Raw genomic sequence first — 15,841 nt, forward strand, 5'->3', positions numbered from 1 at the left:
CTTTGACCCAGAGGTCAAGGCCCACGCCTTGACCTGTAAAATTTTCCTGGCACCTCCCTTCCCTTGAAGTAAAACATCTATAATTGTGCAATTTCTTATTTTTAATATGTTAATACAATAATTATTAATACACATACTAATGATAATACATGAGCTAATAATCGTGATATTTTTTATTCTTAAAAAACAATGCGATGTTTGTGCTTGCTTTTTATTGCATAATTCATCAAACCTAGGTGTCATTTTTTTAAATGGCGACATTTTTTTTCAACATTTACTTTTGATCTGTACTTAGATTTAATGGCTGCCAATTCTGAAAATCCAACTTCACAAAGGTAAGAACTTGCAAATGGCTCTAGTATTCTCAAAGCTTTATTGTTACATTCTGGGTATTCGTGTTTTGCTAAACACAAATTCATATAATGATAACTACGAAAACTTTGCTTTCAGTGTGTGATCTGATGTGAGATCAATAAATTGTTCTTCTTTGACATTAGATAAATTTGATGGGGACTTTGTACTGAAAGGATTTCAAATCCATATGTACTCTTCAAAATTTTCTGTAAAATATTTCTCAAAGTGTGCATGGAGTTGTGATAAGTGCTTAGCAATTATTGATTTTAATTCTTCATTAAAATGAATTTCATTTTGTTTAAAATTGATTTACAAGTGGGAAGCAATCATTATTACCTTTTTATTTTATTTTTTCCAAAGTTCTAGTTTCCTTTTAAGGCTAAAATTTTTTGTCTGACAGTTGTAGAATATTGGCGTCATTTCCTTGAAGAGATAAATTAAGTGAATTTAATTTATCAAAAATATCGCAAAGATAAGCTAGCTTAGAAACAAAATCATTGTTTACGAAGTCTTCAGCATTGCAGTGAGATTCTGTGAGAAGGCATGAATGGAGCTCCATTCTCAATTCATATATGTGAGATAAGACATTGCCACAAGAAAGCTAGTGAGCATTACAAAAGTATAGTAAAGAAGTATACTCAGCCCCTATGTCAATATGCATATTTTTAAAACAGGGAGTCTTCGTGGATGTGTTTTAATAAAGTTTACTAGTTTGATTACTGTTTGTAGAACTTTGTTTAGAATGGGGCTCAGATATTGAGATGCAAGTGCTTCTCAGTAAATAATGCAATGTGTCCATACTGCATTAAGTGCTTTCTTATGTATAAGCGCTTGTAGTCCACTCTGATGACCTGACATGGAATGACCACCATCTGTACAAACGCCAACACATTTGGTCCAGTCAGTTTTGTTTTCAGCCATGAAAGTATCTACGTATCAAATCCTCAGCTTTCGTACCATGATTAATATTTTTGCAGAACAGTGTCTTCAACAAATTTATCTCCATCTATAAACCATACGTATCATATTAGATGGGCTTCAGTGTGGCTATCAGTTGTTTCATCCAGCTGAATGCCGAATTCATTGCCTTTTAATTTATTTTTCAATTGTTTGTTTATATCTTCAGCAGTATCTTGTATTTGGCAATTGATAATGTCATCTGACAATGGCACATTTAAGAGCTGTTTAGCTTCAGATTTTCCAATCATTATATCGATTGCTGCTGGTAAAATAAACTCCTCTACGTTCGTATGAGGTTTCTTGCATTTTGCTACTCTAAATGCAACCTTGTATGATGCTACAAGAGCTTTTTGAGGATGCTAAATTGCTTAAAAAATATATTTTTTTTGTGCATTCATTTCTTGCAATTTGTGAGGTTTATCTGCCAAATTGCTGTGAACACTTTCTAAGTGTCATTTCAGTTTGTTGGGAAGCATACTTTCTGCAGATACATTGAGGATCTTCTTCATTATCCACTATTGTGCATTTGAATCCAAAGTTTAAATAACTGTAATCATATTTTCTATATTTCCGCTTTTGTTTGTCTTTTGACTGTTTCATTTAAATTGCGCTTTTTATTTATATTAATTTTTTCTGCCATGGTCAACTATAAAAAAAAAATAAATTGAAAAACACAAAACAATGAAGCGACGTAACAGTATAGTTTTTTTTTTCTAATATAGTTACTTTTAACCTATGCACAACACTATTCTAATATAAACTGCACTACCAGTAACTCACCGTATGTAAAATGTTGACGTTTGTATGTGATTCGAAATACACATACATTTAGATCAAATGGCTGATTGTACTCTGAATGTGTGGTTACCATGAGCAAATTTTCGGCGTTGCCTATTCAGACTCGTGCAGGGTCAAATAGCGTGCAAAAATACCTAAACCAATCGCTCGTGGTAACCAAATCCCACGAATATGGTCAAGGAATGTTGTGTTCAAAAATCTTATTTTTGAGAACATTGTGTCAAAAATATCCCAAATAATTTTCTATAATTATTTTCATTAATAATACAGATCAAAGAGTAGTAGATATCTAATAGTAAAAAAAATCATTCTTAATACATTTTTAATATTTGCCATGGAAATCTTATATAAACCATCACATTGTCTGTAATGCCCCTAAATTATGGTGCCTCCCCAGGGCATTGTGCTGCACAGGTTAAGAACCTCTGCTCAAACCTTTGTTAAAATGCTATAGAGGAGCTTAGATTATTCCCATAGGTGGTCAGAATCAGAGTGTACTGGTAATGATAAGCAGCATATGGTTGTGATTTGAATCCTTGCTGGTGAAATGTGATGATTCGGCCATATTTGTTAAGTTTGTGTGTGTGTGGAGATTGTACTTACTTCCTTCCTCACATGGGTAATTATCCAATTGATCATTGATAGTATAAACCAGAGCTATGATGCTCAATATGTTCTACGATGATTTCAATATTTGTAAAAGAATAAGAGAACTTTACCTCAATATGATATGTAGAACACTTCTCTATGACACTCTCCAGAAATTAAACAAATAAAACATTAATGCAAAATAATTAAAATAAATTGAAAACAAACAATTAAAAAATCAATTGAACACAATTAAAAATGAATTACACAAAGTTTAATGTAAATATGAAAAACGATTTTCCTTCCTGAAGCTGACAACACTTTTCGACAGTGTCTTGATCACAGGAATGAAAATTACTGTGCATGTGAGCATGCATCTTAAATAGATTGTTAGTCTTCACACATGTGTGCAAAAGACCATGAATCGTAGATTAGGTATGACCCGTGAACATTAATAGAATTCTCGTGTAATTTAATTTCAGTGGTTTCCGAAATTAAGTTTAGTATAATTACATTGGGCACTAAGTATTTCAGCCTTGCTGAATAAAAATGTGTGTTTTTCATTGACTGCATGAAAGGCTAATTCTGACGTTGCTGAACGAGAAGCACAAACTGTGCCTCTCATTCGATATCTTTATTAAATTTGATATCGTTAAAGAATGTGGTAAGCTGTTTGTGCCACTGTTCAACGTATGGGGCAGAGAAAGTATTTTTTGATGATACTTTTTGGTTGGTGTAGTTTTGTGTATCCTATCCTTAGCTTGTACGCTAATTCGCAGTTTATAGTATTTCTGAGTCTAAAGCAGATTCTGTCGTTGAATATTTATAGGCATTGAGAAATTGATTATAGCTGAATAGGTGATAGCTGTTATAATGCAGAAGCATACTGGTGTTTGTTGGTTTAAGTTAGATGTAAAATTGGATTTTATTAGACTCCCAAATAAGTGCAAAATTTAGAAAATTTAACGAATTAGTATCCAAGATTTCCATTTCCAGTGTAAAATTAAGTCCGGTATGAATATTATTAAACGAATGTAAAATGTCTTGGATATTGCTACTATCAGCAATAATGAGAACATTGTCGACTGTTGATGATCCTGCTCAGATAGCAAACAAACTGAATGAGTATTTTGCATCTACATTCGCACGTGAGGAATTATTAAGGTTTGAAAATGGCAGAAGGTTATCAAATTGTAGCAAGATACTTAATGATTTTGTAATAACTGAGAGCAAAGTGGAAGAGAAATTGTTGAAGTTAAATGTAAGAAAAGCACCTGGGGTGGATGGGATCTATCCAGTTATATTAAAGGAGGCGGCAAAGCAACTAAGCAAACCCTTAGCCATAATTATGAGAGCATCCTTGGACTCAGGGGAGGTTCCCACGGACTGGAGATGTGCAAATGTATCCGCAATTTACAAAGGGGGATCGAAGGGTGACACGAGTAATTACAGACCAGTTAGTTTAACTTCTATTCCGGGTAAAATAATGGAGTCGCTGGTTAAAGATGCATTGCAGAATCATCTAGACAAGACTGCAGCAATAATTCAGACACAGCATGGGTTTGTTAAGGGAAAGTCTTGTCTGACAAATTTGATAGGATATTATGATGTGGTAACAAAGGAACTGGATGCAAAAAATAATTTTGATATCATATATTTCGATTTCAGGAAAGCTTTTGACACTGTTGCGCATGGAAGACTATTGTACAAATTGGAGCAGAATGGTATTAAGGGTAAGTTGCTACAATGGATGCGCGCCTCCGTAGCCAGGTGGGAAGGAGCAGCAGTGCGTAGCACACGCTTCTTGATTAGACCGGGGTTCGAGCCCGTCACCACCAAATACGGAGGATGCGGAAAGGTTAAGGAATGACCGCCGCATATCCTGGAGCAATATGGCCTTAGTTGCTAATGCTCCTAAAAACCAAACAACAACAGCTACAATGGATAAAAGGATGGTTAAGTGTGAGAAGACAGAGGGTGGTAATCAATGGGTGCTGCTCTTCTTGGACTAATGTTATTAGTGGAGTCCCACGGGGTTCGGTGTTAGGTCCACTGTTGTTTTGTATATTTATCAATGATATTGATGAAGGTATATCAGGTTTAATGTCGAAGTTTACAGATGATACAAAGGTTGGCAGGGTTGTTAATGACAGTAATGGCAGTGTGCAACTGCAACAGGATCTAGATAATTTGGGCAGATGGGCTAAGAAGTGGCAACTGAAGTTTAACCTTGACAAATGCAAAGTACTGTATATGGGTAGAAGTAACCCCAGAGAAATGTACCAACTGTGTGGTACTACACTTAAGGTGGTAGGAAATGAAAAAGACCTGGGAGTAATTGTGCAGTCTGATATGAAGTTTTCTGAGCAATACAGACAGGCTGCCAGGGCAAGTCATGGGGTTTTGTCAATCATATATAGGAATTTTGCTAGCAGGGAAAAGGAGGTGATTATCCCTCTGTATAAGGCAATGGTCAGGCCACGCCTTGAGGCCTACAGACCTGTACTGCGTACAGGTCTGTAGGCCTCATTTTAGGAAGGATGTAGATTTACTTGAGCGTGTACAGAGAAGGGCAACAAGATTGGTGAGGGGAATGAAGAGATCCTCTTACCAAGAGAGGCTTAAGTTCTGCAAATTGCAGTGGCTGGAGACTAGGCACCTGTACAGTGATCTGATTGAGGTATATAAAGCCTTGAATGGGTTGAGCACGTTGAATTCTGATGGGATCCTTCCACTTGTTCAGATTACGAACCTAAGGGGGTAAATTCAAATTAAGAAAAGACAGATGTAGAATAGATGTGCAGAAATTTGCCTTTAGCCAGCGGGTGGTTAATTTGCTGGAACAAACTTCCATCTGTCGTTGTGGAAGTTGATAGGTTGAATAAATTTAAGGAGGAACTGGACAGGCATTTGAAGGGAATGGTGTGATTTTTTTTTTTTTTTTTTTTTTTTTGTTGGCTGATGCTGCATAAGCTCATACATTTGCTTTCTTGCTTCACATGCCACTACTACTACTACTAAATACCTCCCATAATATGTGATACAGGGTAGAAAAAGATGTTAAATTTATACGCTCAATCGTTGAGAGATAGATCTGATGTTAAACCACTTAGACTTAATCCCGTTGGCAAACCAAAAATTTGTTTGTATACTTTGTCTCGAAAGGTGATATAGTTGGCTTCAACTAAAAGTTTAAATAGGAAGCTTTGCTTAATTAGTCAGTATAGCATTATTATTTAACATATCCCAAAGAATATCTAATGTTCATTCAGCGTTTACATTCATATATAATGAAGTAAATGTGAATGTATACGTTGAATACACAACCGACTATTTTGTATGGAACAGTTGGCTGGATTGATTTAAAAATCTACGTAACATCCATTAGTGGAGAATATCAATCTGCAGATTCAATAATGGAAAATGAATGTATTGACCATGTTTGGTCAGAAATAGGACAAATTTCAATGACGAAGACATCTACAGTGCTGACAAAACGGGACTTTTTTTTATAATTTGACACCTGACAATACATTTAAATTCAAAGGGGAAAAATATGTTGGTTGAAAAAATCACTCTTGATGGTGCTCCTATGTGCAAATATGATAGGAATTGATTAAAATAACTGTGTTTTTTATCGAAAAATTGTTAAAACCTCTGTTTCAAAAATGTAAGGAAACTTTCTGTGGATTACACTGCGAGCTTGAACGTTTGGATGACTTTGGATATTTTTTGGCAATATCTAAATGATTGGAATAAGGAGCTATTCAAAAAGAAGAAAAATATTTTGTTAGTTGATAACTGTCCTGCACATCCCCAGATTCAAAATTTGTCCAACATTACTAGTGTTTCTACCTTCCAATGCGACATCAATGGACATGGGTGTAATCAAGCATTTGAAAGGATTTTATAAAATATTTATAGTTTTACATCTAATCAGTCAAAGAGAACAGAAACTTAATGAGTCTGTATGCTGTAAATTTATTGAATGATGCGTGGAGCAATGTTAACTTCAACAACCATATCGAATTTCTTCAAGAAATATAAATTAAAATTTATTTTAATAGTGAAAGCTTAAAAAACGGTACTCACCTTGAAATTAATCTGCGATGGTTTACTTAGGTAGCGTGGTTAATGTTTACGTTGAATTGTTAAATTGAAAAATTAAAAGGGAGGGAAGTAAGTAAAGGTTGACTGAGTTAAATGGGCCCAAGGAAACAGAAGTGTACACATCCAATCCTTGGTTGTCATCGAAATAAAAAAAAAAAAAGAAAAAAAAAAAAGAAGAAGAATAATTAAAAACTATGTAAGTGAATCCGGTGAAGCCAGTAGTCTTACGAGGACTTTCGTTAGTTAAAGAACGTCTTCAGTTGGCAATGTGTGGGGAGAGAACGCGTATGGTATTTTAAGAATAAAAAATTATACTCTCGTGATGCCTTTTTTGACATGTGGGAACTTTAATCTCGAGAGGTTCCAAATTGGGGAAAGATTGAAGGGGAGTTTAGAATTCAGAATTTGGAGGTTAGAGTGGTGCTTGTACCATTCAATAACTAGAGCTTCATATTGAAGTATTCTGTAGCTGGATTTTAGTTTAATGATGGAAATGGCAGAATCGATGAGCGGGTTGTGGTTGTGAGTCTGGGCATGAGTTGTAAGTTCTGTGACAGATTGGTTAGACGATTCAATGGCGGCTAGGTAGATTTCGGCCCCATTGTCAGAAATCTACCTAGCCGCCATTGAAAGCCAAATCCTACACCCCTTTCCCCCCTGAACTAAAATTATACATGCGTTATGCCGACGACATTCTTGTAGTAGGCAACAGACCCATTATTAATAACCTCTTCGTAAAACTTAACTCTGTACATGATAGACTTAAATTCACCCTTGAAATTGGACAGAACAATCAGATAAATTTCCTTAATCTCACTATCTATATAACAGGCACAAAATTAAATACGAAAATTTTCAGGAAAAATACAAACACCGGTAAATACTTACATTTTGCTTCTCATCACCCTCTAAACACTAAAAAGGCAGTTTTATATAACCAAATTCACAATGCACTAAAGTACAGTTCCTCACCCACCGACCTTCACAATGAAATACAGTATATTACCGACAAATTTATATCCAGAGGTTAACCCCACCAACTCATTTTAAATACAATCCTTCACGCTAAAAATAAAATTAAATCTAACATCCCAACCAAAGACAAAAATAAAACTAACATCCGCATAGTCCTCCCTTACCACAATGAACTAGTAGGACAGTTCCGACGCCTATTTAACAACACTGATATCTCCCTTGTTTTTTCCACCTACAACAAATTAGGATCCTTCTTCAGCACCTATAAAGACACATACAAATATTCTACAAACGACCTTAATAATATTATATACCTCATTAATTGTCAACCAAACTGCAACACATGTTATATCGGAAGTACCACTACCAAATTTGGCTCATCAAAAACATCCAACACCCGTGCATACTACCATTTCCATAGTCTCACGTCTAACCAATCTGTCACAGAACTTACAACTCATGCCCAGACTCACAACCACAACCCGCTCATCGATTCTGCCATTTCCATCATTAAACTAAAATCCAGCTACAGAATACTTCAATATGAAGCTCTAGTTATTGAATGGTACAAGCACCACTCTAACCTCCCAATTCTGAATTCTAAACTCCCCTTCAATCTTTCCCCAATTTGGAACCTCTCGAGATTAAAGTTTCCACGTGTCAAAAAAGGCATCACGAGAGTATAATTTTTTATTCTTAAAATACCATACGCGTTCTCTCCCCACACATTGCCAACTGAAGACGTTCTTTAACTAACGAAAGTCCTCGTAAAGACTATTGGCTTCACCGGATTCACTTACATAGTTTTTAATTATTATTCTTCTTTTTTTATTTCGATGACAACCAAGGATTGGATGTGTACACTTCTGTTTCCTTGGGCCCATTTAACTCAGTCAACCTTTACTTACTTCCCTCCCTTTTAATTTAACAATTCAACGTAAACATTAACCACGCTACCTAAGTAAACCATCGCAGATTAATTTCAAGGTGAGTACCGTTTTTTAAGCTTTCGCTATTCTTTTCTAGTCTACTAACACGGTACTTGAAGATTTCTAAAAATTTCGTATTGTCAAATTTATTTTAATAAATTTCAGTCATGGAAATGAAGAAAACAAGTTACCATTATTTGAATGGTTGATATGTAAACAATGTTATAGGTTTTAATACAGATAACATTGAATTTGTACAAGTCGATGGCAACTTGTTAACTGTGGCCTTCCTATAGAGAGTGACATTGTAGATGCTGTGCTTAACAAAGACGATGAAGACTACGAACTGGCAACCCAAAGGTCGCGGGCTTGGATCAAAGTACTGCCAAAACCTTGGGAGGTGCACTATGGCCACAGAAGCCAATGCGCCAACTACAAAAAAAAAGAAGACTACGATTGTAATGATGATATGATGACAGGGGAAGGCGAACCAAAATCAGTGCCAACCATCTCCCAAGCTCAAGGTGCAATGGACACATTAATCAATTTTTTTGAAGGAACTGAGGCAAATAATGAGACTTTACATGTTGAGTGTTTTAAGGGAAAACTTGAGAAATATCAAAGTGAAATCTTTAAAACAAACATCAATTTAAGATTCATAAATAGACTAATTGAAATTGTGTTAGTATTAAGTGTATTATAGTTTATACAAGCATATTAATACAAATAATATGTAACTATATACAAATATTTTTCTCTCTAATTCTTTTGTTTTTTGAATCTATCTTTTTATCAAGTTATTGAGAATTTTAAAAAATTGGAGGTAAATTTAACTCATTGATATAGTGAGTAATGGTTATAACGAGGAAATTTTTTCGGTCCATTGTTGCTCATTATAACCAAGTTCGACTGTACCTATAAAAGGTGAAAATTTAATTTACAAAACATTGTAAAAACAATATTTTGTAAATTTTCTGAACTGATTTCATCTCATTTGGTATAACAATGGTTATACCAAATGAGATTAAATCAGTTCTGTCAAATGTATTTTGTGGTGAAACCACATGTGCCAAATATATGAATATGGATGTAACTGTATAATATGCAACTAAATGGTGCCTGGTAATTAGCATTTGCATTTCGGCTGCTGTCACATCACTTCCTGGGAGTTTTAGTGTTGGCATGTTATGTGAATTTTTTAAAATTTTGATATTTAGTTATTATATTTACCGTGGAGATTTATATTTGAAGTTGAAAAGAGGTCCTCTATCGGGTCCTCCAGATCCACTCACCATCAAAACAAAGAAAAGTCACTGGCAGAAGTGCTCATACTTGGGATATCAGATTGTAAACATTAGTTTTCATTTGTATACTCCCCACTTTCCTTTTATTAATTATATCAACACTGTGTTCTTAGGCTATCAGAGGGCACGAATGTGTACATATATCCTTACCTATTTTTGCCTTCACGTAGCAAAATGCTATACAAATTTATTATTTTTTTTTCTGTGACTACCTGACAGTGTCCAGACAATATACATAATTAGAATATATACCAGTATAAGCTCTCTGTGCTGCACTCTACAAGACAGCCTAAGTTCTGGTCAACCCTTCCCCATTTCTTCCATCATGCAATACGACTGACTTTTGAGGTTATGACGGACATCGTGGCGAGATCCAATCTTCCTTACATCTCACAGGTACAGCTCTAAACCGGTGTTTGCAGGCAGGCAGGCCGGCCGGCCGCTAGTTAGTACACTAGTGTAAAATCTTGCTACCTATACTCTGCCAGATAGTGACTGGAGGGAGTCTGAGTAGTGTGTATGTGGGGGCATTGTCGAGGCCATGTTATGTCAAGGATCTGGGTATATTCTTGCCATATCCAAATATTTCATTACTTCATACAGCATGTCTACCCCACTTTTTCTTACTATTGAATACACCATGAATTGTTAAACTAATAGAGTAAGCTTATCTGCAAAAAGATCTAAACCTCCAAACACTTCCTAGTTCATTTCACAATTATGCGTGGTCTCAATTCTAATCTCAACGATGTTCATTTCCACTTGCAGTCTGCCAAACCCCATGTACTTTTTCTGACATAATCTCAGTTATCAGTGGATTCAACTACTGCTCATCTCAGTTGCCCAAATTATTTGCTGTATGATTCCTTTCGCCTGTGGTACTTGTTCATATGGCCGTTCCAATATTCCCTGTCAGAGACTTGGTAATTTGGAATCTCCTCTGGCCCACAATCTCTCTACCTCATTGCGTCAAATTCATCTGTTGTCTCTACCGTTCTCCCAACTCCACTAATCACTTGGAGCTCTTTGACTTTCTCTCTTTGCAACTTGACTCTTTCCCGTCCAACTTTCCTAACAGTGAGGTGATTTTAGTGTTCACAACTCCAGCTGGCTTCTATTTTCTAGTCACACCGACCCAGCTAGTCAAGATGCTGAGGCTTTTGCAATTACCAGTGACCTTGCACAGATTGTTCATTTACCCACAGGAATACTGGACAATCTTAAGCATACAAGCAACACACTTGATGTTTTTCTCACAAATAACCCTTCTAAGTACACGGTTGAAGTGAGTGGTCCTTTAGGCACCTCAGATCACAACTTGGTGATTGTCTCTTCTCCAGTGGTGCCTTTATCTCATGGCTGTTCCCAAACTTGTATTGTTTGGCATTACAAGAATGCAAAATGGGATGACCTCCGAGATTTCTTTTCCTTGGTCGGATTACTATTTCAAAACTTCTGATGTCAACGTTCGCTCAGATCATGTCAGTGAAATTATTCTTGCAGGAATGGAATCCTTTATCCCACACTCCATTTTAAAATCTCGTCCTTTGTCTAAACCTTGGTTTCCCAATAAATGTGCTAAGGCCATTCAAGAGAAGAATGTTGCATATCGTAATTGGCTTGTTTCCAATTCTTCAGCTTCATTTTCTGCCTACACCAAAGCTGACAACAATTGTAAAGCAGTTATTAATCAGTCCAAACAAGATTTTGAACAGGCTAAGAGTAGAAAACTTGTTTCTTGCCCTAATGGTAGCCCAGCATCCTGGTCTCTTGCCAAAGCTATTGGCCGCAACTTTTGCCCATTTCTGCTCTCACCTCTGTCAAAACCAGATGGTTCTGTTGTCACTTCGGCCTAGGATGAAACTGGTCTGCTAGCATCCCATTTTTCTTCCAACTCATGTATTAATGATCTTGGTAAAACACCTCCCACCATTCCCAAAATGCTCCATTCAATGCCTCCTGTGGTCTTCCGTCAAAAGGATGTCAGAAGGCTTTTGAAGAATCGTGATGCTAAGAAAGCTCCAGGTCCTAGTGGTATTTCTCCACTTGTTCTCAAAACCTGTGCTCCTGAACTTAGTCCTGTTCTTTGACGCTTTTTTTCACTTTCTTATTCCAAAGGTGTTTTTCCTCCTGCTTGGAAATTTGCTCACATCCAGCCAGTTCCTAAAAAGGGTGACAATTCCCTCCCATCCAATTATTGTCCCATTGCAGTTACTTTTTGTAGTTTTTGCAAACTGCAAAAAGGATTCTTCTGCTCCTATGCTTATCTTTGGTGACGCTCTGATTTCTAGGCAAGATGATATATCTCTTTTGGGGGTTACCCTGACTTTTCATCTCTCTTGGTACAAGCACATTACAAATATTGCTTCCTCTGAATCTGAAAAACTTGGTTTTGTCTTTCGCTCTCAGCATTACTTTTCTTCGAAACAGCTTTTCACTCTGTACAAATTGCAAATCTGCCCTACCATGGAATATTGTTCCCACATCTGAGACAGTGCCCCCAAAACCTCTTTCAGGCTTCTAGATTCCATTCAGAAGAGGGCAGTTAGGTTAATTAATGAATCATCTCTAACAGGGTCTCTCCATTCACTGTCTCATAGACATACTGTTTCTGCTGCATGCCTTTTCTATAGATACTTTCATGGGCACTGTTATTCTGAATTGGCTTCTATAATTCCCGCTCTCTCTTTCAAAACAGTTCGAACGCATGCTGCCAACATCCATTTACTGTCCATCTTCAAACTTGTAGAACCAACTTCTCATCTTCCTCGTTTATTCATTGAACTACCGTTTTGTGGAACAGCCTTTCACGATACCATTGTATTGTGAAAATATCGTAATATGAACCCGATAACACATTGTTTTTTCGTAATTCGTTCCACAACCTCGGAAGCTGAAATTTTCGCTATATAGCACTCTAAAAGGTCGTTTTTATAGTGTAAACTGTATTAGTTACCAAGTCAGATCATTAAAATTGTATTACACGTTCATCGTTATCATATGTTCTGTTGTAAGAACCAATTTTTGAAAGGCTTTGTGATATTTTTCTAAATCACATTTCTGGAGTTTACGACCAAAAAACACTGCACTTTCCAGTTTATTAGGCTTTTGTGTTACTGCAAGCAATTATAAATGGGTAGTAAACTCCATGTTATTGCATTTGCGAAAATACCGATAGCTGGAATTGTGCGGTTTTTTACGTTATTCTGGTGAAATGTATTTCCCTTTTACTGAAATCTTCAATCGTATAAAAAACAAATTTTCAGAACCTTCTCTCTTGGTTTTTTTTTCTTTTTTTAGTTTCATAAACTTGTTATTCCACACATCTTGTTAGTTGCAATTTGTGCATTCTGTTAAAAAATGCTTATGCATGCTATTGAAATTTCTAAAGAAAAGAGAAGATTATTTTGGAAATGAATGCCTCTTGAAAATTTCTGATGAAGATGACTCCTTGTGCAATAAACCGAGTGCTGAGCCAATAATGAGCGATCAATGAGTATGCATATAGTCGATGATGATGAAGAATAAACACTTTAAAATTTGTAAGTCATAAATAATTTTTTTATTATTATCATTTGCTTCATTTTACAGACTGTTTTCATTTCTTGGATAAATCAATCATTGTTTAAACAAACTAATTAGCTAATTAATTTCATTGTTGAGAACGTAACCCCTATTTTTAACATTGTGTCTATGTGAAATAAATTCCTGCTTTACAAGCGCTCGCTAGGAACGAATTAACTCATTAAGTCGGGAACTACGTGTGTGTGTGTGTGTGTGTGTGTGTGTGTGTGTGTGTGTGTGTGTGTGTGTGTGTGTGTGTATTAAATGGAAAAAGTATGTAAGGTTACAGTTGAATCAAGGGATGGAACAGGTGTGTAATGAAATAGGTTATAGAATTGCATCTTAATGGATGGATTTTGGTTAATGACTGAAATGTCAACTTTTTTGGAGTTTGAGTGTTAATGCCTATTAGTGTGAGGGTGTATCACATTGGATGGATAGTTGTGTAGTTTGTGCTGGTGAAGATGAACGTTGTTTGTTTTTTCTTTGTCTGTTTCTGTGTTTCTCATGTACAATTTTATTTTTATTATCAGAATATCTTGATATTAGATAGCACAATCACACCTTGCGTAGTGTAACCTAATTTTATCATTTTGTTGCATTAGGTTTGTGGTATATTTGGTGTTCTTCTTTCTGCACTACTACTGAGACTATAAAGATTTGTGCATGTGGTGATATTAGTCAGAATGAGAAGAAAAAAAATATATATATGTATATGGGTGCATTATATGCTTTTCATTTTGAGTAAATAAAATTTCTCATAATTATTCACTGTATGGAAAATCTGGTAATGTAATGCTATTCTCTTAATGCACTAAGTGCCTAGTTTTTTTCTAAAAAATTACTTTATAAAATATTACTTACAGGCCTTGCTGAACTAGCTCACAGGGAGTATCAAGCTGGAGATTATGATAATGCAGAAAGGCACTGTATGCAACTTTGGCGTCAGGATCCCACTAACACAGGAGTATTGCTTCTTCTAAGCTCTATTCATTTCCAGTGTCGGAGGCTAGATAAGTAAGTAATCATTTACTTGTGTAATAACAATTTCCATTGAATTTTTCTTCCATTTTATGTGAAACTTATTCTTCCCTCATCATTATTTCTCTAGTAATTTCTTAATGTTACCAGCAGAACTACTTGGCAGTGCCTGTGGAAAGTTAAGTTTGCACCCACTACTGTGGTATTCAAGAGCATAAAGGAAAATGCAAAGACCGGCTTTATTTCAGATTTTACTTGATATATATATTAAATTTCATATTTGGAGCTATATGATATAATTTTTAATCTGTTAAACTAAATATGAAATTTAGTCTCTTTGCCAGTAGCAAATGTATGTACACTAAATGGATTGCTTGTGTGAACACAAATATAGAAGTGATTAGCAACTCCTATAGCCCTACAAACAGCTTATAAGTAGTTGAGCACAGACTCAATGAGGTGCCGAAAGCATTACAGAGGAATTCTCACCTGTGCAGGTTTGATCATATTCTGCTGATTTTATCTCAATCAGGTTGATCTATCGAAGTATAGTCGTTTTTCTGCTTATGCTCCTGGAATTACTCCTGAATGACTTTTAGGAGTAATTTGTGACATGGTGAATTATCCTGCTGGAAGCAGTACTATTAGATGAATATGTACGAAGGGATATACTTGGTTAGCTGTAGTGTACAAGTAGACTGTGGCATTCACATGTTGAGCTACCAATATCTGGGATCTAATGTGTGTTACAAAAACATTCCCACACATCATACTCTCATCACTGGTTTGCATTGTTGATACTTTGCATGATGCCAACCGGGCTAGCCGGGTGGGTAAAGTGCCTACCTGGCAACCCAAAGGTCACGGGTTCGAATTTTGCCTTGGACTTGGATCAGAGTAGAAAATGCAAAACCTTGGGAGGTGCAATATGGCCACAGAAGCCGATGTGCCAACAACTAACAAATAAAAAAAAAAACAACCTTTGCATGATGCATTTGTCGATTCATGCTGCTGTTACTATAGTCTAGTCATCAGCTTAGACCAACTGGAGCTGTGATTCATTGGACAAGATGTTTTCATTTTTTTTTTTTTATGAAAACCCCAAACACAAGAGGTATTAATACCTGTAGTACTTAGTACCGTACATGGGTTGTTTGTGTACATGCTGTACCTGTAGCCACTTATTTTTAGTGGACAAGAATGGAACTGTTTAGGTCATCAGCTATGCACTTTGTATGCAGATGTATTGTGCTATCATTTGACTAGTTGTCTATTAGA

At 35.9% G+C, this 15,841-nt stretch overlaps 1 protein-coding gene across 1 annotated transcript in view; it reads left to right on the forward strand.

Moving 5' to 3' along the window:
- sxc (O-linked N-acetylglucosamine (GlcNAc) transferase sxc) overlaps positions 1-15,841 on the forward strand; it is a 211,300-nt gene that overhangs the window by 37,295 nt on the left and 158,164 nt on the right. Inside the window, exon 3 of the mRNA XM_090369293.1 lies at positions 14,449-14,599. Coding sequence (XP_090225419.1) covers positions 14,449-14,599 — 151 coding nt within the window. The remainder of the gene's footprint in view (positions 1-14,448; positions 14,600-15,841) is intronic.

Source organism: Mastigoproctus giganteus, chromosome 3, assembly GCF_048544385.1.
Source record: "Mastigoproctus giganteus isolate SK-2022 chromosome 3, ASM4854438v1, whole genome shotgun sequence".
Taxonomy (NCBI): Eukaryota; Metazoa; Arthropoda; class Arachnida; order Uropygi; family Thelyphonidae; genus Mastigoproctus; species Mastigoproctus giganteus.